The sequence below is a fragment of the Photinus pyralis genome, unplaced genomic scaffold (assembly GCF_008802855.1).
Source record: "Photinus pyralis isolate 1611_PpyrPB1 unplaced genomic scaffold, Ppyr1.3 Ppyr1.4_LG7, whole genome shotgun sequence".
NCBI lineage: Eukaryota > Metazoa > Arthropoda > Insecta > Coleoptera > Lampyridae > Photinus > Photinus pyralis.
The window spans coordinates 16728323-16750814 of record NW_022170738.1 but is presented as its reverse complement, the minus strand read 5'-3'; the positions used below and the strand labels follow the sequence as shown (position 1 = coordinate 16750814).

The 22492-nt window shown below is 35.8% G+C and overlaps 1 protein-coding gene across 1 annotated transcript; it reads left to right on the top strand.

The window, feature by feature from the left end:
- Positions 1–16544: 16544 nt before the first annotated feature.
- Positions 16545–18492, top strand: LOC116176993. Its single transcript, XM_031495847.1, has 6 exons — positions 16545–16820; positions 16903–17109; positions 17164–17220; positions 17270–17341; positions 17995–18138; positions 18196–18492. The coding sequence occupies exons 1-6, from the start codon at positions 16756–16758 to the stop codon at positions 18434–18436; spliced, it is 786 nt and encodes a 261-aa protein (XP_031351707.1). The 5' UTR covers positions 16545–16755; the 3' UTR covers positions 18437–18492.
- Positions 18493–22492: the final 4000 nt, after the last annotated feature.

Below are 22492 nucleotides of genomic sequence, written 5' to 3'. Positions count from 1 at the left end.
CAACTACTAAGGAAGGTTGAAAAGAAAACGACCCTCGTATATTGCAATTAAAATAAATTAATATAAAAAAATGAAATACAATTATTTAAAAAACTAAATATTAATAAAATAAAAAATTAAATAAACAAAAAATAAAATAAAATTTGAAAACGTGAAAAAAAATATTTTAATTTTATTTTTTACCTGTCATAATCGGCGTATGCAGAACCTTAACATTTGGAATATATGACAGGAAAATGTACATATACTTCGCCCTCCATATTTACAATATACCCTTTGTACAACACATTAACGATACCTGGAACCAAGAATTCATAAATTTTTTAAATATTGAATTTTTTGTATATCAATCATATGCATATTTTATTTTGTCTACAACGTCAAATATCATAAAAAAACATAAGCATCGCAGTTGAAAAAGAAAAGTTGCATCAATGTCCGGTTAAACCGGAAGTTTGAATATGGCATCAGATAGAGCATAATGTCACATATAAAATTATATTAAACAAATTTTTCGATTCTCGCCAAATATAAAGATATATTGAGGTGACCCTCTTATCTCAAACACGCTGTAGATATACCTACATTTTGTTTATTTACAATAGTCAGTAATCAAGATTGCGCTTTGTTCGTTTCCGTGGAACACGTGTTTTTTTGCCTCTGCTCTACATTGAAATGGGCCATAATTTACAATAAAAGTGTTAAATATAACGCTATGCGAGGAAACTTAATGATCCCTATCGACCCGACGCCGACGTCTCGGAGCACGGTTGATATTAACGAGGATTTGCTTAAAAAGAGAAGATTCAGGCAGAGGTATTTGTGCTTTTGTTGATGGCAGAAGTAAATTTTTACGTTTCGAATAGTGAGTGCAGCTTCGACAATTACAAAGGTGCCGTACTCGTTTTTTTATCTCTACGTCTATTGCAACCATCATAGTAATGATATGATTGTGTTAGATTTAATTTAATGGTATTCTCGTACAGCGTGATTATTGCCATTTATAACCCATTCTAAATACAAATTGCCCTTTTTGGTTATACTTTGAATTAAATGCGTAGAGATTCTACGTAAGTATGTTGTTTTCCAATTTACATCAGTAGGTACTCCTTTATTCCAAGCGCTGGTTTTGCCCGCCAACTCACAATATGAATTACTGACCGATTTACGTGATTTTAATTATATTTAGATACAGTATGTTCTCTTAGGGATGATATTCAATACAAGTATGCAGAACTACATTTTAATTTATGACTGAATTTATTGCAGCACATTGCATAAATATATGTTTTTAAATTTACCGAAGTCCGTCGTTATTACACCTCATACAAAGTCCTGTTTATTTACAGGGTGCTTCATCTGGGGGCGAGTGACGTACGTTAGGTGGTTGATTGTTACATATTGCACTTGGCATTGAGAATTAATTACTTGATACTAATGTTTTGCCACGACATGTTCTTTTGTTTTGTTGTAATGTGATACTTAACGTTATGCTCCTACTATTTCTTTGAACCGGGTGATTATGATTATTAATATTTGGCAGGGTGACTTGTTTCGAATATGTACTGTGCTATATTTGATACCGATATTTAATATCTCGATTTGACGTAGCAGAGGCTGGCTAAAGTTCAGAACTGACATACGCAGAGATATATGTTTTATGTACTGTTTTTTTTTGTGTCTTTGAAAAGAGCCAACTTGTCGATATTGCTAATCAATTCGTTTAGTCGATCCCTGACATGTAGTGACCGAATATTGGTTTTGTGTCAGTCTTTGTTATGCCAGTACAAATATCCAACTGTCAAAGTGTGAAAATTGTACTCTGGATCTTATCTTGATACAACCATACTCAAAATCAAAGATATTGAATAATATTGACAAGCTTTTTAATTTATTTATAGAATACAACTACTTCAATTATTTTATAACATTCACTCCTTGATACTTTATACAAAGTTTGTACAGAACACTTTTCAACACCTTCCCTCAAACTTTGCACAACAATGTTCATCACTTTCAGTTCATTAACACATCCCTAAACCGTTTAAATTTAATTGGCAATAATGGCTTAGTAAGTATGTCGCGGCTATTTGATATTCGGTGGGACAATGTATCAAATCAAATACACCTTCACTTAATTTTTCACAAATGAAATAATACCGCACATCAATGTGTTTGCTGCGCTGATTAAACTTCCCATTTTTTATTAGTGCGATTGTGCTCGTGTTATCAATTTGAAATTTAATTTTTAAATTTTCGCCTATCAACTCTTCAATCAAGGCTTTCAAAAATAAAACTTCCTTCAGAGCTTCAGCTGCACTTATGAATTCAGCTTCCATAGATGAGAGTGCTACGATGGGTTGCCGTCTTGAACACCAGCTTATTGGTGTTCCATTAAGGAAACATACATATCCAGTAGTACTACGTCTACTTTCTAGATCATTAGCATAATCGCTATCCGTGTACACTACCATCTCATTCAAATTTCCATTCTTTTTGAAGAACAAACCTAAATGTTTGGTTCCTTTCAAATATTTTATTGTACGTTTTACATTTTTTACATCCGAGTCTGATGGATTTTCCAGGTATCGAGATTCCTTTCCAACAGCAAAACTGATGTCCGGACGTGTTTTTGAACTGAGGTAGAGCAGGCTTCCTACTGCTTCACGATATGGGAAAATACCTTTTAAATTTCGATCAGTCTCATCTTTTGTCATGATTGGTATTTCCGAATCCTTAGCATTAGTCAAACCAAATTTTTCTGCTACTTGTTCGCAGAACAAAGACTGTGATAAACGAATTCCATTCGTTTCTTGTGAAATTTCCATTCCTATGAATGTTCCTGCTGAATGATCTACTGTAATTTCGAACATCTTTTTGATATTGTTCAAAATTTCATCTACCTCTTGCAAATTCTTCCCCACAATTATTCCGTCGTCCACGTATACAGCAAGATAGACAGTATTTGATTCATTTTTAAAAATACAACTATCGCATTTTAGTGGTTTCAGTCCAATTTTGTTGAGCCTCTTCGTCAAAGTTTGATTCCACAATAACGGTGATTGTCTTAACCCATATAAACTTCTCTGTAACTTACATATCATTCCTTCCTTCTTTGGATAACCTTCCGGAATTTGCATGAATGTTTCGTCTTTCAGTTCCCCATGAAGAAACGCTGTTTTTACATCAAAGATTCTTATTTTAAATTCTTTAGCAGCAGCAGACGATAGTAAGAAGTACTCGCAAACTTGTCATATTTACCACAGGACTATATGTTTCTTGAAAATCTATTCCTCTTTCTTGTTGAAAACCTCTTACAACTAGTCTAGCTTTCCTGGTTCCATTTTCTTTTCCTTTGAATATCCATTTGCTATTCAAAATTTTTGTGCCTTTCGCTTCTTCGGTTTTTACAAGAATCCAGGTTTTGTTTTTCGCAATAGACATTTTTTCCTCATTTATCGCTTTCTCCCAAAGCTCTTTATCTACACTTTTCATTACGTCAGTGTATGTTAACATAACGTAATCATTAAAATATGCTGGTCGTCCCAGACGAGTTCGATCTCTTAGTCCTAGAAGGCCCTTTCTGTTCAGATCTGCATTATTTCCTTCTTCAGAATCCGTGTTGTCCATGATATCAGAATTAAAATGATTTTCGTCACTGTCATTCTGATATTCTGGCAACAGCATATCATTATACGACTCATCAGCATCACCATTACGTTCTTGTTCCAGCAAATCCAAATTAACAATTTGTGGTTCTCTAACAATCTGAGAAACATCTTCAGATGATTTTGTTTCTTTTACAAATTGTACATCTCGTGAGATTACAATTCTTTGTTTGTTTTCATCCCAGCAACGATATCCAATTGCTGAATAACCAACCAATTTCAATTTTACCGATTTTGATTCCAATTTCTTTGTACTCGGCAAAACCTTTACATACACGTCACTACCAAAAATTTGTAAATTCTTCAAATTTGGTCTAACGCCTGTCCAGGCCTCAATTGGAGTTTTACCAATTATCGCTGATGATGGTGACCTATTTGTTACATAACAAGCTACTCTTAATGCTTCATTCCAGAACGTCTTTTCAATTTCAGCGTCAAACAACAGTGCACGCATTTTTTCGCACAATGTACGATTTAGACGTTCCGCTTTTCCATTAAGCTGTGGACTGTACGGAGTGGTCCAATTTATAACAATTCCTTTGTTCGCACACCAATCTTTTAATCGCAGAAATTCTGTACCATTATCGCATTTCAGAACTTTAACTTTCTTACCCTTTTGTGTTTCCACCTTGTTGATAAATTTCTTGACTATTTCTACCACATCCGACTTCTTTTCAAAAGGATAAACTTCACAATAATGAGTATAGTCGTCTAAAAATGAGACAAAGTACTTTTCTTTACAATACGATTCATGTTCTATTTGACACACATCCGTGTGTATAATTTCTAGTTCCTCCGAAGCTTCTGGAAGACTACCTAAGAAAGGTGTTCTTGCATGTTTCGCTTTTATGCAAACTTCACAAGCGAAATCTTTATTTTCTCTAAATTGTATGCCGTCAGCCATGCTACAAAGATTTTTCAAATTTGTACCACCAAGATGTCCCAGCTTCTTGTGCCATATTTCTTGTGTCAGTAGGACTTTGGGTTTTTCACTTTCTATGTTTACGGCGTACCAGCCTTGATTTGTTTTCCTTCCCTTAATCAAAACTTCACCATCCTTTCTTATAATAACACTATCTTTCTCAAATACTACGTCTCCGCCATTCTGTGTAATTTTGGTGACGGATATGAGATTTGTGCTTACATCAGGAACGTACGCCACATTTGTAAGATCACACTTGTTACCTTTTATGGTTCCCGTAGCTGTTCCCGCCATTTTACAGTTGTTTGCAACTGTAAATTCGAGTTCTGCATGTTTTACATTTTCCAACAATCTTATATCATTCGTCATATGACAACTGGCTCCACTGTCCACGATGAAATTCCCATCGGGGTCATTACCTGTTAGAAAAATGACGTTTTTCTGGTCTTTATCTTTTCCTTGATGATTGTCCCTATTTCTAAAGAAACATTTGCTTGTGTCGTGATTGTTACGTTTGCAGATGGTACAATGCAGTCTTTCCGGTTGTCTTAGGTCGTTGTTAGAATTCGAACGATCTAAGTTTCTTTTACAATCACGTGCAAAATGTCCTCGCTGAATGTCCTCGCTGATTGCATTCATGTGAAAATTGTACTCTGGATCTTATCTTGATACAACCATACTCAAAATCAAAGATATTGAATAATATTGACAAGCTTTTTAATTTATTTATAGAATACAACTACTTCAATTATTTTATAACATTCACTCCTTGATACTTTATACAAAGTTTGTACAGAACACTTTTCAACAGTTTGCAGATGGTACAATGCACTCTTTCCGGTTGTCTTAGGTCGTTGTTAGAATTCGAACGATCTAAGTTTCTTTTACAATCACGTGCAAAATGTCCTCGCTGATTGCATTTTCTACATCGGTACTTAGTCCTTTCCGCAATTTTAAATGCAATAGCTTCCACTGGAATGTCATCAGGTTTCGATAGCGATTATGCTAATGATCTAGAAAGTAGACGTAGCACTACTGGATATGTTTCCTTAATGGAACACCAATAAGCTGGTGTTCAATACGGCAACCCATCGTAGCACTCTCATCTACGGAAGCTGAATTCATAAGTGCAGCTGAAGCTCTGAAGGAAGTTTTATTTTTGAAAGCCTTGATTGAAGAGTTGATAGGCGAAAATTTAAAAATTAAATTTCAAATTGATAACACGAGCACAATAGCACTAATAAAAAATGGGAAGTTTAATCAGCGCAGCAAACACATTGATGTGCGGTATTATTTCATTTGTGAAAAATTAAGTGAAGGTGTATTTGATTTGATACATTGTCCCACCGAATATCAAATAGCCGCGACATACTTACTAAGCCATTATTGCCAATTAAATTTAAACGGTTTAGGGATGTGTTAATGAACTGAAAGTGATGAACATTGTTGTGCAAAGTTTGAGGGAAGGTGTTGAAAAGTGTTCTGTACAAACTTTGTATAAGTATCAAGGAGTGAATGTTATATAAAATAATTGAAGTAGTTGTATTCTATAAACAAATTAAAAAGCTTGTCAATATTATTCAATATCTTTGATTTTGAGTATGGTTGTATCAAGATAAGATCCAGGGTACAACTTTCACAGGAAGCAAGCAAGTTATGGACCAAAAAGCTCATTCAAGAGGTGGGGACGTGGACAACACGTAGGGACGGGCAGCTACCGTATGAACTCGCTGAAATCCTCGCAGGAGATGATGCCTGGGTGTTGTTCTCTTGAAGGTATGTCAAAAAGGGCACTTGAGCCGTCCGAGGACTACCTATGCTTCGGAATTAACAAGAACCACGGGCATCGGTAACAATACGTTCAGATAGTTGTAAAGGAAATTAACTCGGGTACGCAAAACCAGCGCTTTTACCAAATTTTAAAAGCCCCCCTCTCTAGTGACGTAGTACCCTACGTACGTCAATCCAATAAAAGGGCTACTCGTAAAACCATGAAGATACGGCAATAATTTGCAATTGATCGGTTCGAGTTTAGCAGTATTCCTAACAAAATTCCCGCATGTACCACGTGGAATACAAAATGATCGTACTCACGTAATCAATCAAGACCCACATAAAGCCTTCGCCACTTGAACGTTGCAATTAGAACCATATGGTTTTTCACTGTTTAAACTGCTTGACTCGACCTCAAAGCGTGCTTGCTTACCTTAGTATGAATGATTTTCGAAAAAGGAAGTGACAATTAATGCGCCCTTATCAGCAAAACAAAATACGTGCACAACTTTGATTAATAGAATGGTGTTCGAACGGAACTTGTCTCTCCAAATATAGCGCAACGCAATGTTTTGCACTTTGGACCCCAACGCTTTCGCGGTAATAATTTATTTTTACTAAAAAAACGGTACTCCGATAATACAACGGAAATATCTGCGTACGTCTTTGAAAGATTCACTTCCCACTATGTTTACGGTTAAAAAAATAAATCCGCCAGCCAATTGTCACCGTTACGCAGTGATGTTCTCCTTCTTTTATTTATTTATTTATTATTTATTATCCCTCTCTTGTTCTGGGCCCTCAACAGGCTTGCGCCCAATTACAGAGTGACCCGCATAATGCTTTTTAGAGGTGCCTCTGCAGAAGGTCTCAAGTTGTTCTTTACTACTCCGGTATTTACCTTACGAATTAGGAAAACTGCAGGAAAACCTAATTCGGAGTATTATGAATTCCTTATATTTAGTTATTTATTGATAGTCCCTCTCTTGTTCTGGGCCTTCAACAGGCTTTCGCCTAATTGCAGAGTGACCCGCATAATGCATCCCAACTCGTAACAAATTTAGAAGGCATCCACGTCAATAAACTCGTCAAAATAGCGGCAGAGTAGTAGTTACTTGCAGCGTTCGCACTAAAATACAATGTACGATACCGCGGCAAATGATTGTTTCGTAGTCTATTCACCGATGTGAATAGCACGGGGTAACATTTTCGGTGTGATGTGCCTTTCTGTTTATCTAGTCGCGTGTCGATATATTGCTGTGGCCCCACGTTGGGCGCCAAATAAATAATGCTGTGCGCAATGGCGTGCGGATACTATACCATCTACAAAACGCCTGACTCTAGCTCAAATAAATCAAAAATTGAAACTTAAAATTCCTCGTATATATCCGGCACTTGCTATAATCAATTACACAATTGTTTACACCAGAGATTAATCTTGGTCACAAATAGAAAAAAAAATCCGTACATGAGAACTCTATCTCGATCGAACAACGGATTCAAATAAACACACAACTAATTAATTGGTAAAGGCAAACGAATTTATTTCGATACTTATGCACAATAAATAACCAAGAAAAACCTGAAATAAAGAGGGTACTAAGCCCGTTACATTTACCTCGCACGCAGATGGCCGACACAAACAAACAAAAAAAGCTTTAAAATTAGTTACAGTTTTTCAAATAATAATCCCTTAATCTGGTCGCGCGATTTTCCGCCGCACGAAGCATTGATATAAAAACGCTCACTGAATGCTTTAGGAAACTTCACCACTTTTCTACTCTATTGAAACATTAACACCACAAACTAGCTTAATTTACACAATTTCTAATTTTTAATGCGGTGGCTGTTCAAACGGGTAACACTTCGACTTTTATTACACAAAAGAACCTTCTAACAGGGTCTCGTTATGCTTTACAAACTGCAGTTTCAAAAACGTTTCCTAAACCGACAGACCACATGCTTCTGCTCTGATTAAACCAACATCGACGAAGTTTTGTTTTTAAACAAACAGGAATACCAATTGCTTGGTAAAATCAGCGTACAAAGAAACATACGTTCTTTAACCCGTCGGCGTCCTGACTTGAACAGCGGTACGTCATGATAGTAATCTTAGGCTCACTACACCCCCTTTCTTCCTTATTTTCGCTATTTAAGGTAAACAACCACCATGAAGTAGCATCAAACTCCTAATTCCTCTCCATTTTCAATATATAACTAAACAGAACGCGACGCGTGGCGCCATTTACCCCGAAACTAATACCTAAAAGAATCGTCCACCTGTCTTTTCGTTATCTCTTCTAATAGCGATAAAGCACACGTGCACTAATTAAATTAGGTCTAATAAGTTTCTTATCGCAAAACGAAGAGATCATACTTTTACACCCTAGATACCTTCTAATTAAATAAACAAACACGCGAAGGATAAAATTTAAACAAACAATTAAGCAATGAAAAACAAAACTAACAATTGACAAATATACCCTAAAATAACAAGTTTCGATAAAACACACCAACTGCTTCAGATTAAAACTAAATTAAAACATTTACACATACAGGATGGGCCGTTCCTATCTTCGGCATTATTTCAACCTAAAGAACATTTCCTATTTAACCAGTTAACGATTAGTCGATTACTACAGATACAATAAAATATTTTTCAGTTTAATACAAAGTAAAGAAAATTAATTCCTGGTTCAGATTCACAATTGGGCCCGACCGGATTATAGGATCTTTTTATAAACTTCTTTTTTCGTTGATGTCGCACTCTGCTATTTCGTGTACCATGCCGATGTACTTACATTTTTACATTCTGTAAATATCGAATTTTTACATAATTCCTGGTAAACTTTTACACAAAGTGTAATTTTACGTAGTAAATGGTAAGTTACTTCTTTCTGGTAAAAATGAATATCATACACTCTTCTCCTTCTCTTATTTATGGGCACCAACTCGCCTACTCCAAACAGTCAACAGAAAGGCTTAAGTCTTTTAGCTTTTCGGCAATGACTACCAAACCAATTTTGGATAATTGCGTTCAAATTAAAACCACATTCTTGCGAAGGTGGGCGGTTTCAATTGTGGTCCATATTACGACTTTTAAATGGATTCTCGTTTTCATTCTTCGGAAAAATATATCACGGGTCTGGAAAAGGGTAGACATTAGATATACATAATGTGGCATATACATTTTTTTGGACAAACAGATTGGGTTCGGTGTGAATTGCTTTATTTTTTTATTATGAAAGTGTGCAGATTCAGTTCGCTAAAGTTGCTTACAAGGAATCATGGTGAACGATTTCTAATATAAAAATAACAGGTACTTACGAGTGAAAATCAATAACTACTTAAACGTCCGTTTTGGTTTTGATGGCGTCCATTGAACTTTTTCAATATTTGATTTTACTTCCTTATTTCCTTTAGTAATAAAATCCATAAGGAAACTTATTTCGTATGTTTGGTCGTATCTTTATTGTTTCCAGGGCGCCTTGTTAGTGTTTTCAAATGGCACTGTGTGTGTAATAATAACGGTCAAATTATATCGTTAATATAGCGACATATGGTAGAAATTGTTGTTACACGTGACCGTAAATGTGTCGAACAAGCTTATTTTAATGGAACTACAAAGAAGCGCGTATAACAGTAATGGCTTTAGTTTTTCGTATTTGTCTTTTCGCCTGAAATGGAGATTGCTACCAAATTCGGTCGGCGGAATCGCTTTTATTGGAATAGGGTCGTTTACATTGTTATTCCTTGCAGTCATGGCCAATATTTTTACTTAGAAGTTGGCATTTGGTTCGAAAAGTTCGTTATATCGAAAACGTTGCCAAGTTTGAAGAAATCACGTCTATTGCTAAGATTCCTGTTGACGTATGCGCGCCCTTTTTCCTCCTGAGATTTTCAGAGCACTCATAATTTAGTGGCAAAGAAGGGCGAATACATTTCCTTTTTAAATTTAAAAAAATACTAGAAATCTGCACGTAACTCAGTACTCTGTAGACCAATTCAACCAATTACCGCCCTCTGTCGGCAACAGTTCAAAGCTGAACCATAGCTGTCCTACAGAACCGCGTTTATTGAACGGTTTGATTTGATAGAAAAGAAGTTTCATTCAAGTGAAATTTATGTCGACCACTGACGTAGAAAGTCAATACACTCTGTTTCAGTGCAACAAATCATGAATAGTAAAAAGGCGCGGCTGTAGTAAAGCAATTTTAAATTAATTGAAGTTTACATCACAGATCAACGCTTTTCAAATTAAATAAATTAAATAGCAGTAGAACGTGATCTGGAAAGTGTGTTGTATTGATTGTATTAATAATTAAATTTTCTGTACCGTTTACTGTTATGGGTGTCATTTGCAGTCAATTACAAATTCGCTATTAAGTATCTGTGTCACAAAAATACTTTTATGTACGACTGCTTGATAATGCAGTGATTACAGTCGCAATTAGTAGCCATAATTTGCAATATTATGACCTAGTCCATAATGATAAAGTAAAACGACCGCCTGTCAATGTGACAGTCGTACTTATAGGTATCAATCCAAGGTAAATTCAAGTATTTTAGAAATGCTTGACATCTGTTGTCAATGATATATAGATTTTATCGTTTATTGAATTTCATGAAATTTTCTTTTTTAAGGGTTGTTGTAGTCGTACATAAAGCTTTGTATATATACCGGTCCATAAATAGGCTTTATAGGGACTCGCCTTGTTTATTTGTGCCTCGCTCGCAAGCTTGCTCGGCTAAATAAACGGCTCGTCCATAAATACCCAGTTTATGTACTTGATTTATAAATAGCTAGTAAGGTGTATGTAGTAATGTAATTTTATTTGACATTGTTTCTGGTGTTCGACACCAAATTGGTACCTACAGAATCAACCACTATCTATTTTATCTATCTAATACATCGTTATTCGATATTAATTTAATTAGGTAGATGAATCAATTGATGATATAATTAGCTATTCGTTTTTATGAAAATGTCTCCGCACGGATGATTCTAGTTGTACTTTTGCGGTAGATATTTACGTTTACAAATAAATAATCGAAAAATGTCTATAATGTTCTCGAATTCTAAGAGAGACCTGGGTATTGGCATTTACTGGCAATTACACTGGAATCTTTTCGAACAAAATGACTCACAACTCACATAAGTCGAGACCGACAGGCGCTAGATAAAAGGTTGCATCCATGTAATGTCCTTTACAATATGTATTAAATGGGGTGGTATTGTGGTAACGCGACACGGGATTTAATACCTCGTTTAATACTGTTAAATCCGCAACGTGCAAATAATTTGCTACTCTCGAGGCGCTGACTTTGAAGTTTAATTATACGTTGATATATTTTTCTCTATTTTTGTTACACAAAATTTGTTCATTCGCTTTTTATACTAGAATCTTAAAAAATGATGGTGCGTATTAATAAAAGAAAATTAATAACAATGATATTATTAATAACAATGATATTACCATAGGCTATCACTACGGATCAAAAATTGTTATGGACTTCAGAAATTATTATATTGTGAAGGAAGTAGATAGTGAAAACAGCCGGAGGGAAGTTGGGGGGAGAGTCGTACACTGCAAAGTTATACGTTGCGTTTCATCAAAGTTTGGTTTTTAAGACTACTATGAACATTCATTATCAATATCTTCTAGGCTTGATTTTTACATGACCATCATCGCCATTCAGATTTATTACAAAAAGTCCTATGACGACATATATTTGAAGTTCATTCATCTTTAAAATATTACGATGTTGTATTTCCTCGCGTTTAAAATTTAGGCTATTGTTTGTATTTATCATACTTATTTCTTCTCTAAAAATCCTTTGAAGGTCATCATTCATCAAACTTTGGTTCACGCGTTTACTGAACACGCACTTCGGGTTTTTCGTATTCACGCAATTTCTCTTTTCAATTGGAAACCATTAAAACTTTTCCTGCACACGGATTTACACGTGCTGTTCTATCGGGGCTCGACGCAAATTGTCCCGCTGCTTACGCTGAATTCTTTACACAAACTAAAATCCGTTTTGCAACTTATAGATGGTCGGCTTTAACTCTTAATCACTCGACGTAAACGGTATCGCGTCTTAACGCGCATTACCCCACGGCTCTCTGCCAACAACCTAATTCCCACTACTTTTCTTTTTTAATCCACGCCCATTCCGTGACTCAAACCTTGTTTAACTGTAAAACTACGTTGTTTTTTTAACTTTATACGGGGTTGATCGAAAATTTAAGTAAATATTATTTTTTAATCAAGGTGGCCATGAATAGACCGAAATCGTTTTTTTATATAGATTACCGCAAAAATTCATTTTGCTTAATTTATCCCATTACAAGGATTACACACAATTTTGAAATTAGTTTTTTTACGAATACAAATAGTAATAATAAGTATTTGATCAAATGCTTCATAAAGAAAAATGTTGAACAGATAGGTCTATCTGATAAAATTTACTTCATTTGTACAGATCTGATAATGCTTTTGAGACGCTTCTATTGCATCTGATGCATGTGGTCACTATTAAATTTTCCTATCGTCCAAGCTTCGGGGCAAAAGTTGGCGGACAGATCTGGTCCGTAACTTTTAATTATTGCTGTATCTGTTCAGCGATTTAGGTGGGTGAATGAACAATTTTGAAAACATACTAGAAGGTAGATACATCAAGTCAATCGTTGATAATTCATGGAAATATCGATTTCACTACATGTCATCTTCAGGCTTAGCTACAAATAAGCATGTACTATCTTGAATATTCCAGGATTCCCGATATACATCGTGGCGCCATGAAACATTAGTCATCGACGATATAGAACGAAGGCTGATATAACGCAATCTCTTTGGGAAATATGACGTGTTTGTTCGAGAATATTCTATAATAATCGGAAGCGTCCGGAAACGTTCGAGAACTTTTGAGAAAGAGAGGCGATTGTTGTACCTTTTTTTACACAAGAGGAATCACCCATATCCAAAAATAAGGAAATTTTAATTTGAAATAAAAGTTAACTTGGTCTACTTTACTAAAATGTTTAGTTTACTAGTATACCTTGTTCAATCATATATTTTACATCGTGAAAAATGAATAAACGACTCTCTTTAATAATGTAAAAATACAATATGGAATCCCTCTAACAAAAGAAAGTTGATATTCATATCTCAGTAAACGCCATCTTGAATTTAATTTTCACATCATTTTTGCATTAAACTTTTTCATAGCGGTTATAATTATACTATTTTTTCGTTTTGTAAATCGGCGCATTCAAGGTATTCGACTTTACCAGTAGATAGACATGTCTCGTCCAGACGATATATTTTGCCTTTGTGAGTACCTACTCCCCTGCGACAAATCGTTTTCGAGATATTCGCTCTTAAAGTTTGGACATCACCAATGGATACTCGAATGGATATACATATACGCCCCAATCGCCCTTTATGAGCCGACAATCCGCTATAAGTAATTATAACCGATCACGATAAGGAGTCAACGAGGAGGACTATGGTTGGTAGAAATTGATTCCTTCCCCCCAGAGACCTTTTATTAGAGTACCATGAAGGATAAAACCAGACCCCCTCCTCGAATTCCGCATTCTGATAAGGGTTAAGAAAGAAGGGCGGCAGTTGGTAGAAAACAGTTCTTTTGTTGAGACCTTTAATTAAAATACCATGAAAGGGAACCTCAATTTCTTCGTGTAACGATCTATTTATCTGTACAAAGGAAAATTAGTTATGGCATAAATCTTCTTATAAGTAAGAAACTTAATATTGCGCAGTCTGCGCATGCGCACACCTGATGTTAAAATCTGCGGTATGTTTGCCTTTACGAGAATAATCTGTGATTAAAATTTCAAAAAAATCTACACATAAGGAAGCTGACATTGCGCAGCTTGCGCCCGCCCAGATCTGATTTTTACAAAATGCGATATGTTTGTCTTTATTAGAAGCATTTATGGTTAAAGTTTGAAAAACATATCTATAAATAAGAAAGTTGACTTTGCGCATGTCTACATCTGATGTTTACAATATACTATACGATATGTTTGTCTTTACTAGAAGCATATGTAGTCTAGGCGGTAGAGACTGTAAAATTGGCAAATTGGACATTTTGAGGTGGAAAAGAAAAAAAATGGTGGAATTCGTTCAGTTAGGCGTCAGAAACATCATATTAAAAATCTCACCCCCCAGGTCCTGTGCTCAAGGCTCCAGCCACCCCACCACCCCCCATCAGAATCCGTGTTTTGGCCGTTTTTGGCTACTGATATCTCGCGATCTATGAGGTCTAGATGAAATATTTTTAGCTGAAAATATTTCTCTTGAAATTTCATACAAGGTAGATACTCAGAAGTTAGCCAAGGTCTACCTCTTAGCCTAGAAAATTCATAAAAGAGGCGAAGATCATCAATTTTCGTGGCTTTTTCCGGTTTATTGCAAATATATCGCGACCTTTAGGGCTAGATGAAATATTTTTAGCTGAAAATGCTCGTGAAATTTCTTACAAGGTAGATAAAATTTGGGATTAGTTTAAACTTACTCTCCACTTCAAAATCTATATTATGCCGATGGGCGCTCTTCATCTTTTAGTGGTGAAAACTACCCCTTTTTGCCAAACCCATAAAACTACATATTAAAGCTTAAGGTGAGTAAAATTTGGTTCAGATGAGTTGAGTAATGATTGTTAGAGGTTCTGGGTCATTATTTCAGAATATTTCAGTTCTTAAAAATCAACCCTTATTGCGGTATTTACTCTCAAAAAGTTAATAATTTATTATTGACGACAGTTGTTCACTGTGCATTTCGACCAAAGTATGGTGTTCGACCTCTTTACATCAAATCCCTTTAAAACTTTTACTTTTAAAATGTGGTGAGCTTAAGAGAGTTAAAACAAAGTAGTGCTCGCATATAAACGTCTATATCTCACTTAGTTTTTGTCGTACAGAAAATTCCCGACAAGGAAAATGTTTGGAATTAAAAAGTTACAATTGGATGCTGTAGCATTTTTTTACGTATCTTCTGTTGTTTTGTAGTTATTTTGAAGAGTTATTCATAACATTGCAAAAATTCGTTTTTCACTTTTAGCTTCAATTATTTCAAAATTAAGTCTTCTAAACTGGTCACAAGTCTAGAATGTATTAATGGTACGTAATTTTAATTAGGGTGGTAATTAGGGGGTTGCTTGCGCTGATTTTTTCGCTGAAAAAAGTACGGATCTACCTTATTTTCATCATAAATCACTTAACTTGTATGCTAAAGTTGGTTAAAAGAAAGACGAAAGGTTTTTTTTTAAATACTTTAAAGAATATTCTACAGGTTTTTCTCGAAAAATTCAGAGTTTTGCCATTTTACTATCAAACTCTCTAATTTAGCGTTTGACAAACAAGAGCTAACCTTTAACTCGGTTCGTATTGGTCATACAGCAATTATTAAAAAAAACATTTTCTTTGTTTTTTTAAAACCTACGATTTTGTCCTCCACGGTTTTTTTTAATAAAATGCATACTTTTCGAGTCGCCAATAACCAATTAAAAACATTGATCTTTTCTAGGAAAAACTCATACTTTCGGTTGCGAATAACTGGAGAAGTATTAACTTTCTAAAAAAATGTATAGAACACTTTTTGCTTAGAATTAATTCTTCTATTCCGAGGTGGGGTGGCAAAGCGCCTATTGGCATGATATAGATTTTGATCCTTAGACTACCTACTGTCAAAATTTCAAGTTAATCCATTCATTTTGAAAAAATTGCCATGGCAGAACCTTCATTTCCTGGACTAAGTGCCAGAATATCTACTAATGCGCAGTACTAACTCTCTTATTTGTGAACGGATTTTTTGATAGAGGAGACAGTAGGTAGGAAAACTGGTTAATTTAAAAAGGTGCATTTTAAATAACGGTTTGTCACCCATTTTTGGTTAAATGGCTGAAAATGATTTGGACTAGGGTTTTTGGGAAAAAGACTGTTAATGTAACTTGTTTTAGATTAAATTGCTTTTTAAAACCCCGTTTAGGAGTAATTAAGGGTTAATATGTGTAAACTTAATATGAATCACAATGCTTTTGTATACGTAGTTAGTCTCCAAATACCCCTAAGTACTGTTTACCCACTCATATGCATGTTATTACTTTTTTTTTATTGCTGTAACCAAGGACGTTAAAAATACTGGACACGGCATTGTACGATTTGTTGTGAAGCTAACATCCCACGCATTGTTATCCTCAGCTTGGTCATAGAATAGTAGCACTTTATTCTGTGGCTTGGTCGTGTTCACGCCTTTGGCAAAGTTCGTGTATGGTCGTTTGTTTGTTTACACGCCTACGTGAAAGTTGTTTTTTGTCTAATTACGTGATTTTGACTAAGTGTGGCCTGTGACAATTATTTATATCATGGTGCGGCGTTGTGAAGTATGCAATGCATATGATAGGCGAAAAAAAGGAATATCATTTCACGCGTAAGTACTTTTTTGAGGTTATGTTGCTCTTATTGTGTTATTGAGATCAGTGGCGTAGATAATTTACTTTCTCATTTTATAGATTCACGAAGAACAATGATCTCATTACGGAATGGTTCAGTTTATTGAATTTTAAAGAAGATAAAAAACTGACAAAAACCTCTCGAATATGCTCGCAACATTTCCGACAGAGTGATTTTGAAATCAAACCATCTGGTTTAAAGTACTTAAAAAGCGACGCTAAACCAATGCCTTATAACTCAAATTTATCACCTACACAAAATTTGAGGTAGGTAATTTTGTGTAATTGTAAAATGAACACTAATAATTGTATTATGTGCAGCTCTAGTAGCAGTGGTTCGTGTCAGCAACCTCCTTGTCAGCAACCATTAAAGCGCAAGTAAGTATAGTTCGTGATGTGATTCTGTGTGAAACTGCATATTTTTTAGACGTACTACAGGTAGCTCTACAAAAACGAATACTCCTCCTAAACTCCGAGATAACGTATCTCATAAAACTGTGTAAGTTTACACTATTATTATGATAGTAAGTAGTGTTTGGTCTGGTGGAAGCAGTGCAATAGTTATATACTTCTAGTCACGGATCTTTGCCCCTGCGTCATTGATTTGTGAATCAATTTTAGACATTAAGTTTTATGTAGATTTCGCTTGCTTGATACATGTTGCAGTTTTCTAGTATATGCAAGCGTATGTCTGAAATTGATTAACAAATCAATGACGCAGGGGTAAAGATCCGTGACTAGAAGACGTATACATACCTATAATAACAATAGGGCTGTAATAACCAAGCACCTACCTTCTTGTGCATGAAGCTCACTTGTGTGTTAAGGGTGTAATGCCCGGTTTCTCCAATACACTTAAGTAAGTAAGTAATAGAGACATGATATTTGTCGGTGGATTGAAATTAGTTACTTTCTTAGTAACGTTAAACTTAAGCTGGTTTTAAGTGTTGCATATTGTTGGAGAAACCTGCCATTTGAGTTGTAATTGTAACATTTAAAGGTACATAAAGTAACCAATCATCATTTAGTGAAAAAACAATCTGCAGTTATATTAATACTCGTATAAATAACAATTACTTGCTGTAAATACCTTTGATTTAGTGAATCTATTTATGTATAAATATCAACAATTTTACTTTTTGGATTGTTTAGACATAAGTCATCTTCAGGGACCTTAACAGCATCTGAATTTGAACAGAAATCAGCTATCGGACAAACAACACCTCCTGGGCAAAGAGATATTTTCTGTGCTGGACCATCTACTGCATATCCAAATGTAAACAAAGATGGAAGCAGGTATGACTAATTTAACCAAAAAAAGGTTACCCACATATAAAGTATACTTTATTGTAGCAAAAAACGTTATGTAGGAGATATTGCTAGCGATGAGTTTTCCACACCAAAGAAAGCAAAGAAACATGCGCGAATGCTGAAGGGTGCTGTTGTAAAGTATAGGAGAAGAGTTGTTACACTTAATCAGAGAATTCGAAGGTTGAGATCTAGAGTTACGAATTTACAGTCACTCCTAACACTATTGAAGAAAAAAGAATACATTTCGGAAAATTCGGAGCACATTATTCGAGTAGGTTGCTAAATTTTTACATATTTTCTTTATATGTGTTCATGAAATATACAAGAATGTGAACCTAATGCAGTTTAATTTCATTCAGGAATAATTTTGGAAACGGTTTGATTATCATGAGAAGGTATGTGACCAAACATGCATTCTGTTGTGATAATTTTTTTGACCCCGTTAGAAATTTAATCGGGAACGCCACTGTTGCCGGAGGCACTTGTCGTTCCTCCTTCACACCCGCGCCTAAACACATGTTGGCTTCACTTTAATTTTAATAGTAGATACAGAATGCCGTGTCCAGTATTTTTAACGTCCTTGGCTGTAACGGTATTTCTAACTTCACACGGCATCGTTTGAGAGTATTTTTGCTAAAAATGCGGGTTTCGTAATCGGCTGTAAAGATTTTTCATTAGCGATATGGTATTGTGTAGTAAATTAAGTAAATTATCTTTTTCCCTCAAAATGTTAATTAATATCAAAATCAACGTAAGAAATTTTTATGTGTACCCTCCGCGTTCATTTCGCCCTTATTAAGTTAGAATATGGTATTTTCCGAAATCAGCCATAAGTAATTTTTCGATTAAATCCAAAATTATTGGGAAGACTTTACACGTGCATTAAATAGTAATGGAAAAATGCTGTTTTCCATTTCAGTTCGATCTAATTGTGGTATTTACGGGTATTTATCACATCGGTCCGATTACGATCTCAACACGTGCTCTCGATGTTCTCGCTGTAACACACAAAAGTGTGTTCTCGTGTTTCACCTGTCTGGCGTTGTAACTCAACCCCTATAACTACCTACAGACACCAAGGCTTGCAGCGTTGTACCGTTGTAGTAACATTTGCGAATGCTATTCAGGAGGTTGTGGGTTCGACTCCCGTCTGTGAGGGGGTTTCTCAGGGGGGTTTCCTCAGACGTATGTAGCTTGGCACAATGTGCGTCTACGAGGCGAATGCTGGAGGTCGATCCATTCCTAAACTTTACTCATCCTGGAAAGCTCGAGCAGTCCGTCTCCGATGTCCCTGTAGTCATGGGTGTTGGAGTAGTGAAACACGTTGGGATTTAGCTTGGGGTTCTCGCTTACGTTTTTACTCCTGTTCAGCTTGTTAAAAAAATGTTGCGCTTTCTTTGTCATGTGATAATCACGCTTTCTGTAATTCCAATGTACAATTTTACACGGCTTAAGTACCAATAACTAAGCGGTGACATGTATACCAATATTGGAAGAGATACACTTCGAATAAGTAATAACTCATTTGTTTTCAGGTGAAACCGTTCCATCATCGCCATTACTTCCAGTAGCTACTCAACAAACTCCGGGACAATTACACGTTCCACATAATATTCCGCAGGGTCCACCTCCTGCATATCCAAATATTCCGTCGTTGTCCGCACACAGTCCACTACAGCATGCCCTGCAGCAGCAACTTTTACAAAATCCACAGTTCGTGCAGGCGAACGCCAATGCTAACAGTCACACGTCTGGTAAGTCCATTACTATTATAATTGCTTCCCCCGGCCGCGTCACGAATGGATTTAAACGGTTACAATTGTGCCAGTAGTTAGTATGCAGCGTACAATTACCGTCGAAATTAATAACACCGTTTTGAGAAAGCCATTAACCGTTCTCATTTTGTTGTACGCGCGTATGTAATTTGTGTCGTCATTTTCCGGACGGAGTAAAGCTTGGGGAACCATAAATGCATTTAATTCTAACGGTACACTATCAGTGCGGCGTTTTAAAGCACAGGGAAGTCTAGGTCAGTGTGGTTGGTATTCGTAGAGGGGTTACGACGCTAGGGACGCCAGGCGCCCCCGTAATGCCTCACTCTACCGTTAGACGCCGCTTTTGTCGTATCGCTGCAGGTTTTGTATGTATCTCTAATGATTGTGCCGTTGTCTCTTTGTGTTTGTGTACAACTAGGCCTATCTAATTTGTATATGTGAACGATGTGCTATTAGCCCCTTTCGGGGCAAATGGGGGGAGAGTTTATCGCCGCCGGGTCTTGGTCCACCGTAGTGCGGTTCGTGCTGAGACGGGGTTACCCGTCTAATCTCAATGATGGGCTATATTATGGGGTGCACCTGCTTTAAAGGTATGGAATACTTTATTTTTAATCGTCCTTAAATTGCTCATTAAAACGCTGCGAAAATAGCGTTCCGGATCAAAGTTTATTCTCGTATTGCTGCAGTCGTTTAAGATTTATTAATATTTAATTCTTAACCCATTACAATACAAAATTCATGTAAATCTGCATTGATTTTCATTTCAAGTTTCTTTGATAACTTTCTGATCCGTTTTAAGGGGTGAAACTGCGACTTTCGCTCGATGGGTATAAAAATAACTTCAAATGCAAAAAAAACCTCCCCAGTTTTCAAGTGTATAAGACTGTAAAATAAGGGACTAAAACTGTCATTTCTTGTAATAAATATTTTTAAGGGCAAGCACCCCGTTCTATATGCGATTTCGCAAAAAAAATTCTCCGCCTTCACATTACTGGTGCACGATGTAAGAATTTCATCAGACGCCCCTCTATTCGAAATGTGCCCGGAATTTAATCGGAACTAGTAAAACTGTCGAAAATTAGACGAGATAGCTTAATAAAAAACCAATAACGAAGCTTCCGAGAGAGCTTGTCGGTTTTCCTTAATGTACATTAATTGCACTGCCTCGGTTATATTCGATCCTAATTGGACAGGGAATTTCGAAAAGTGAGCGAGAAATAAAGTTCTCCCTTACGTTTTACCGAAGTTGCAAATAAAAGTTTTCGCTTCTTACAGAGATGGAAACAAACATACGTTCATTCAGAAGTAATTTTACTATTATTTCTTGTACGAGTTGGAAAAGACAAAGTTTGAAAATAAAAACTACATTTGGTTTTATCTCTTTTTTTCTGACGATGCTTGAAGTGAGACTGATATATTAATTATGTTGCCAAGGTTTGCTCAGTGTTTTTTTCGTATGTGCATCTTCTATACTCGTTCCTTTTCCTCTTCAGGGTGGTTGAGCTGGCCAACGAACAATATTCGTAGTTTAAAATTGTAGGCAAGTGGCGTTCCGCAAGGATTCATTTGAGGATCTCAAGTATTCAACATACTATGATGTTCACTGTCTATTTACTAATAGTAATTTTATAACTGCAAATTACGTAGCAGATCGTACAGATCGAATTAACCAGTAAATGGGGCACTACGGACTGTGGTGAAGTAAGACAAGCGTTATACTAGACTCTAGAGCTGCAATTACCTTAAATCAACATCTGCAGGAATAGCTCCGGAACAATTATACTAATTATTTTTAATGTAAGAGATATTCCACAGGATTGCATTGGAAAATGGCAAATTAAATCAAATCACAAATGAATGAGAGCAAGTGCAAGACTTTCTCCGAAAAAGAAATAAATTGTAAAGGGCACGTGTCGCATTAAAAACAACTTACCCGCTTATTCGTTTTTAGTACAGCTACTAATGTTAATTTCTTACGACTGCTCCTTTGTAATCAGATAATGTAAATGTTTGTTATTTTTATTACTCAGCTTCGCTTCGGCCTGAAAACTTACTCATACTCGCCAAACACTCGCTTTCTGGACTTGTGTAACTATTCTTTGGCTCAAAGTTGTGATATTATAGTCCAGATGTTGGAAAGCTATCAACAGAATGGGAACTAAGGTAAAAGCAAATGGGCAAGAACATCAAAAATAGGTTGACTTAATTTTTTTGTGTGGTAGGTGGCGGTGAGCGAGTATCCGATTTTGTCAATTCTAAACTGAGTAGGTTCATATCTTTAATCCAGACTATGACTTTTCCTTACGAGAAATGTGGCTTCTATGGTTTTATACTGCATTCACTATAAGAAGGTAGTAGATGGCGCTGTGGTTGAAACACACACAGGAAAAATATAAAACGGCACCAAATTATTGTAAAGTAGAAATATTCAGCACTAATGAGCTAATGACACTTCGGCATTTTAATTGCCAACATAAACTACCACCTTACAAAATTCACCAGTCGTTTTATGTTTCATTGTAATACTGACTCATGTTTTAACCAATCACAGTGAAGGTCAAAGC

Excerpts from the sequence above, each read along its gene's own strand:
- LOC116176993 (XM_031495847.1), top strand. The coding sequence starts at position 16,756 with ATGGTGCGGCGTTGTGAAGTATGCAATGCATATGATAGGCGAAAAAAA. Across the intron at positions 16,821-16,902 it reads AAAGGAATATCATTTCACGC|ATTCACGAAGAACAATGATC; the intron begins GTAAGTACTTTT and ends CTCATTTTATAG. Across the intron at positions 18,139-18,195 it reads GTAAACAAAGATGGAAGCAG|CAAAAAACGTTATGTAGGAG; the intron begins GTATGACTAATT and ends ACTTTATTGTAG.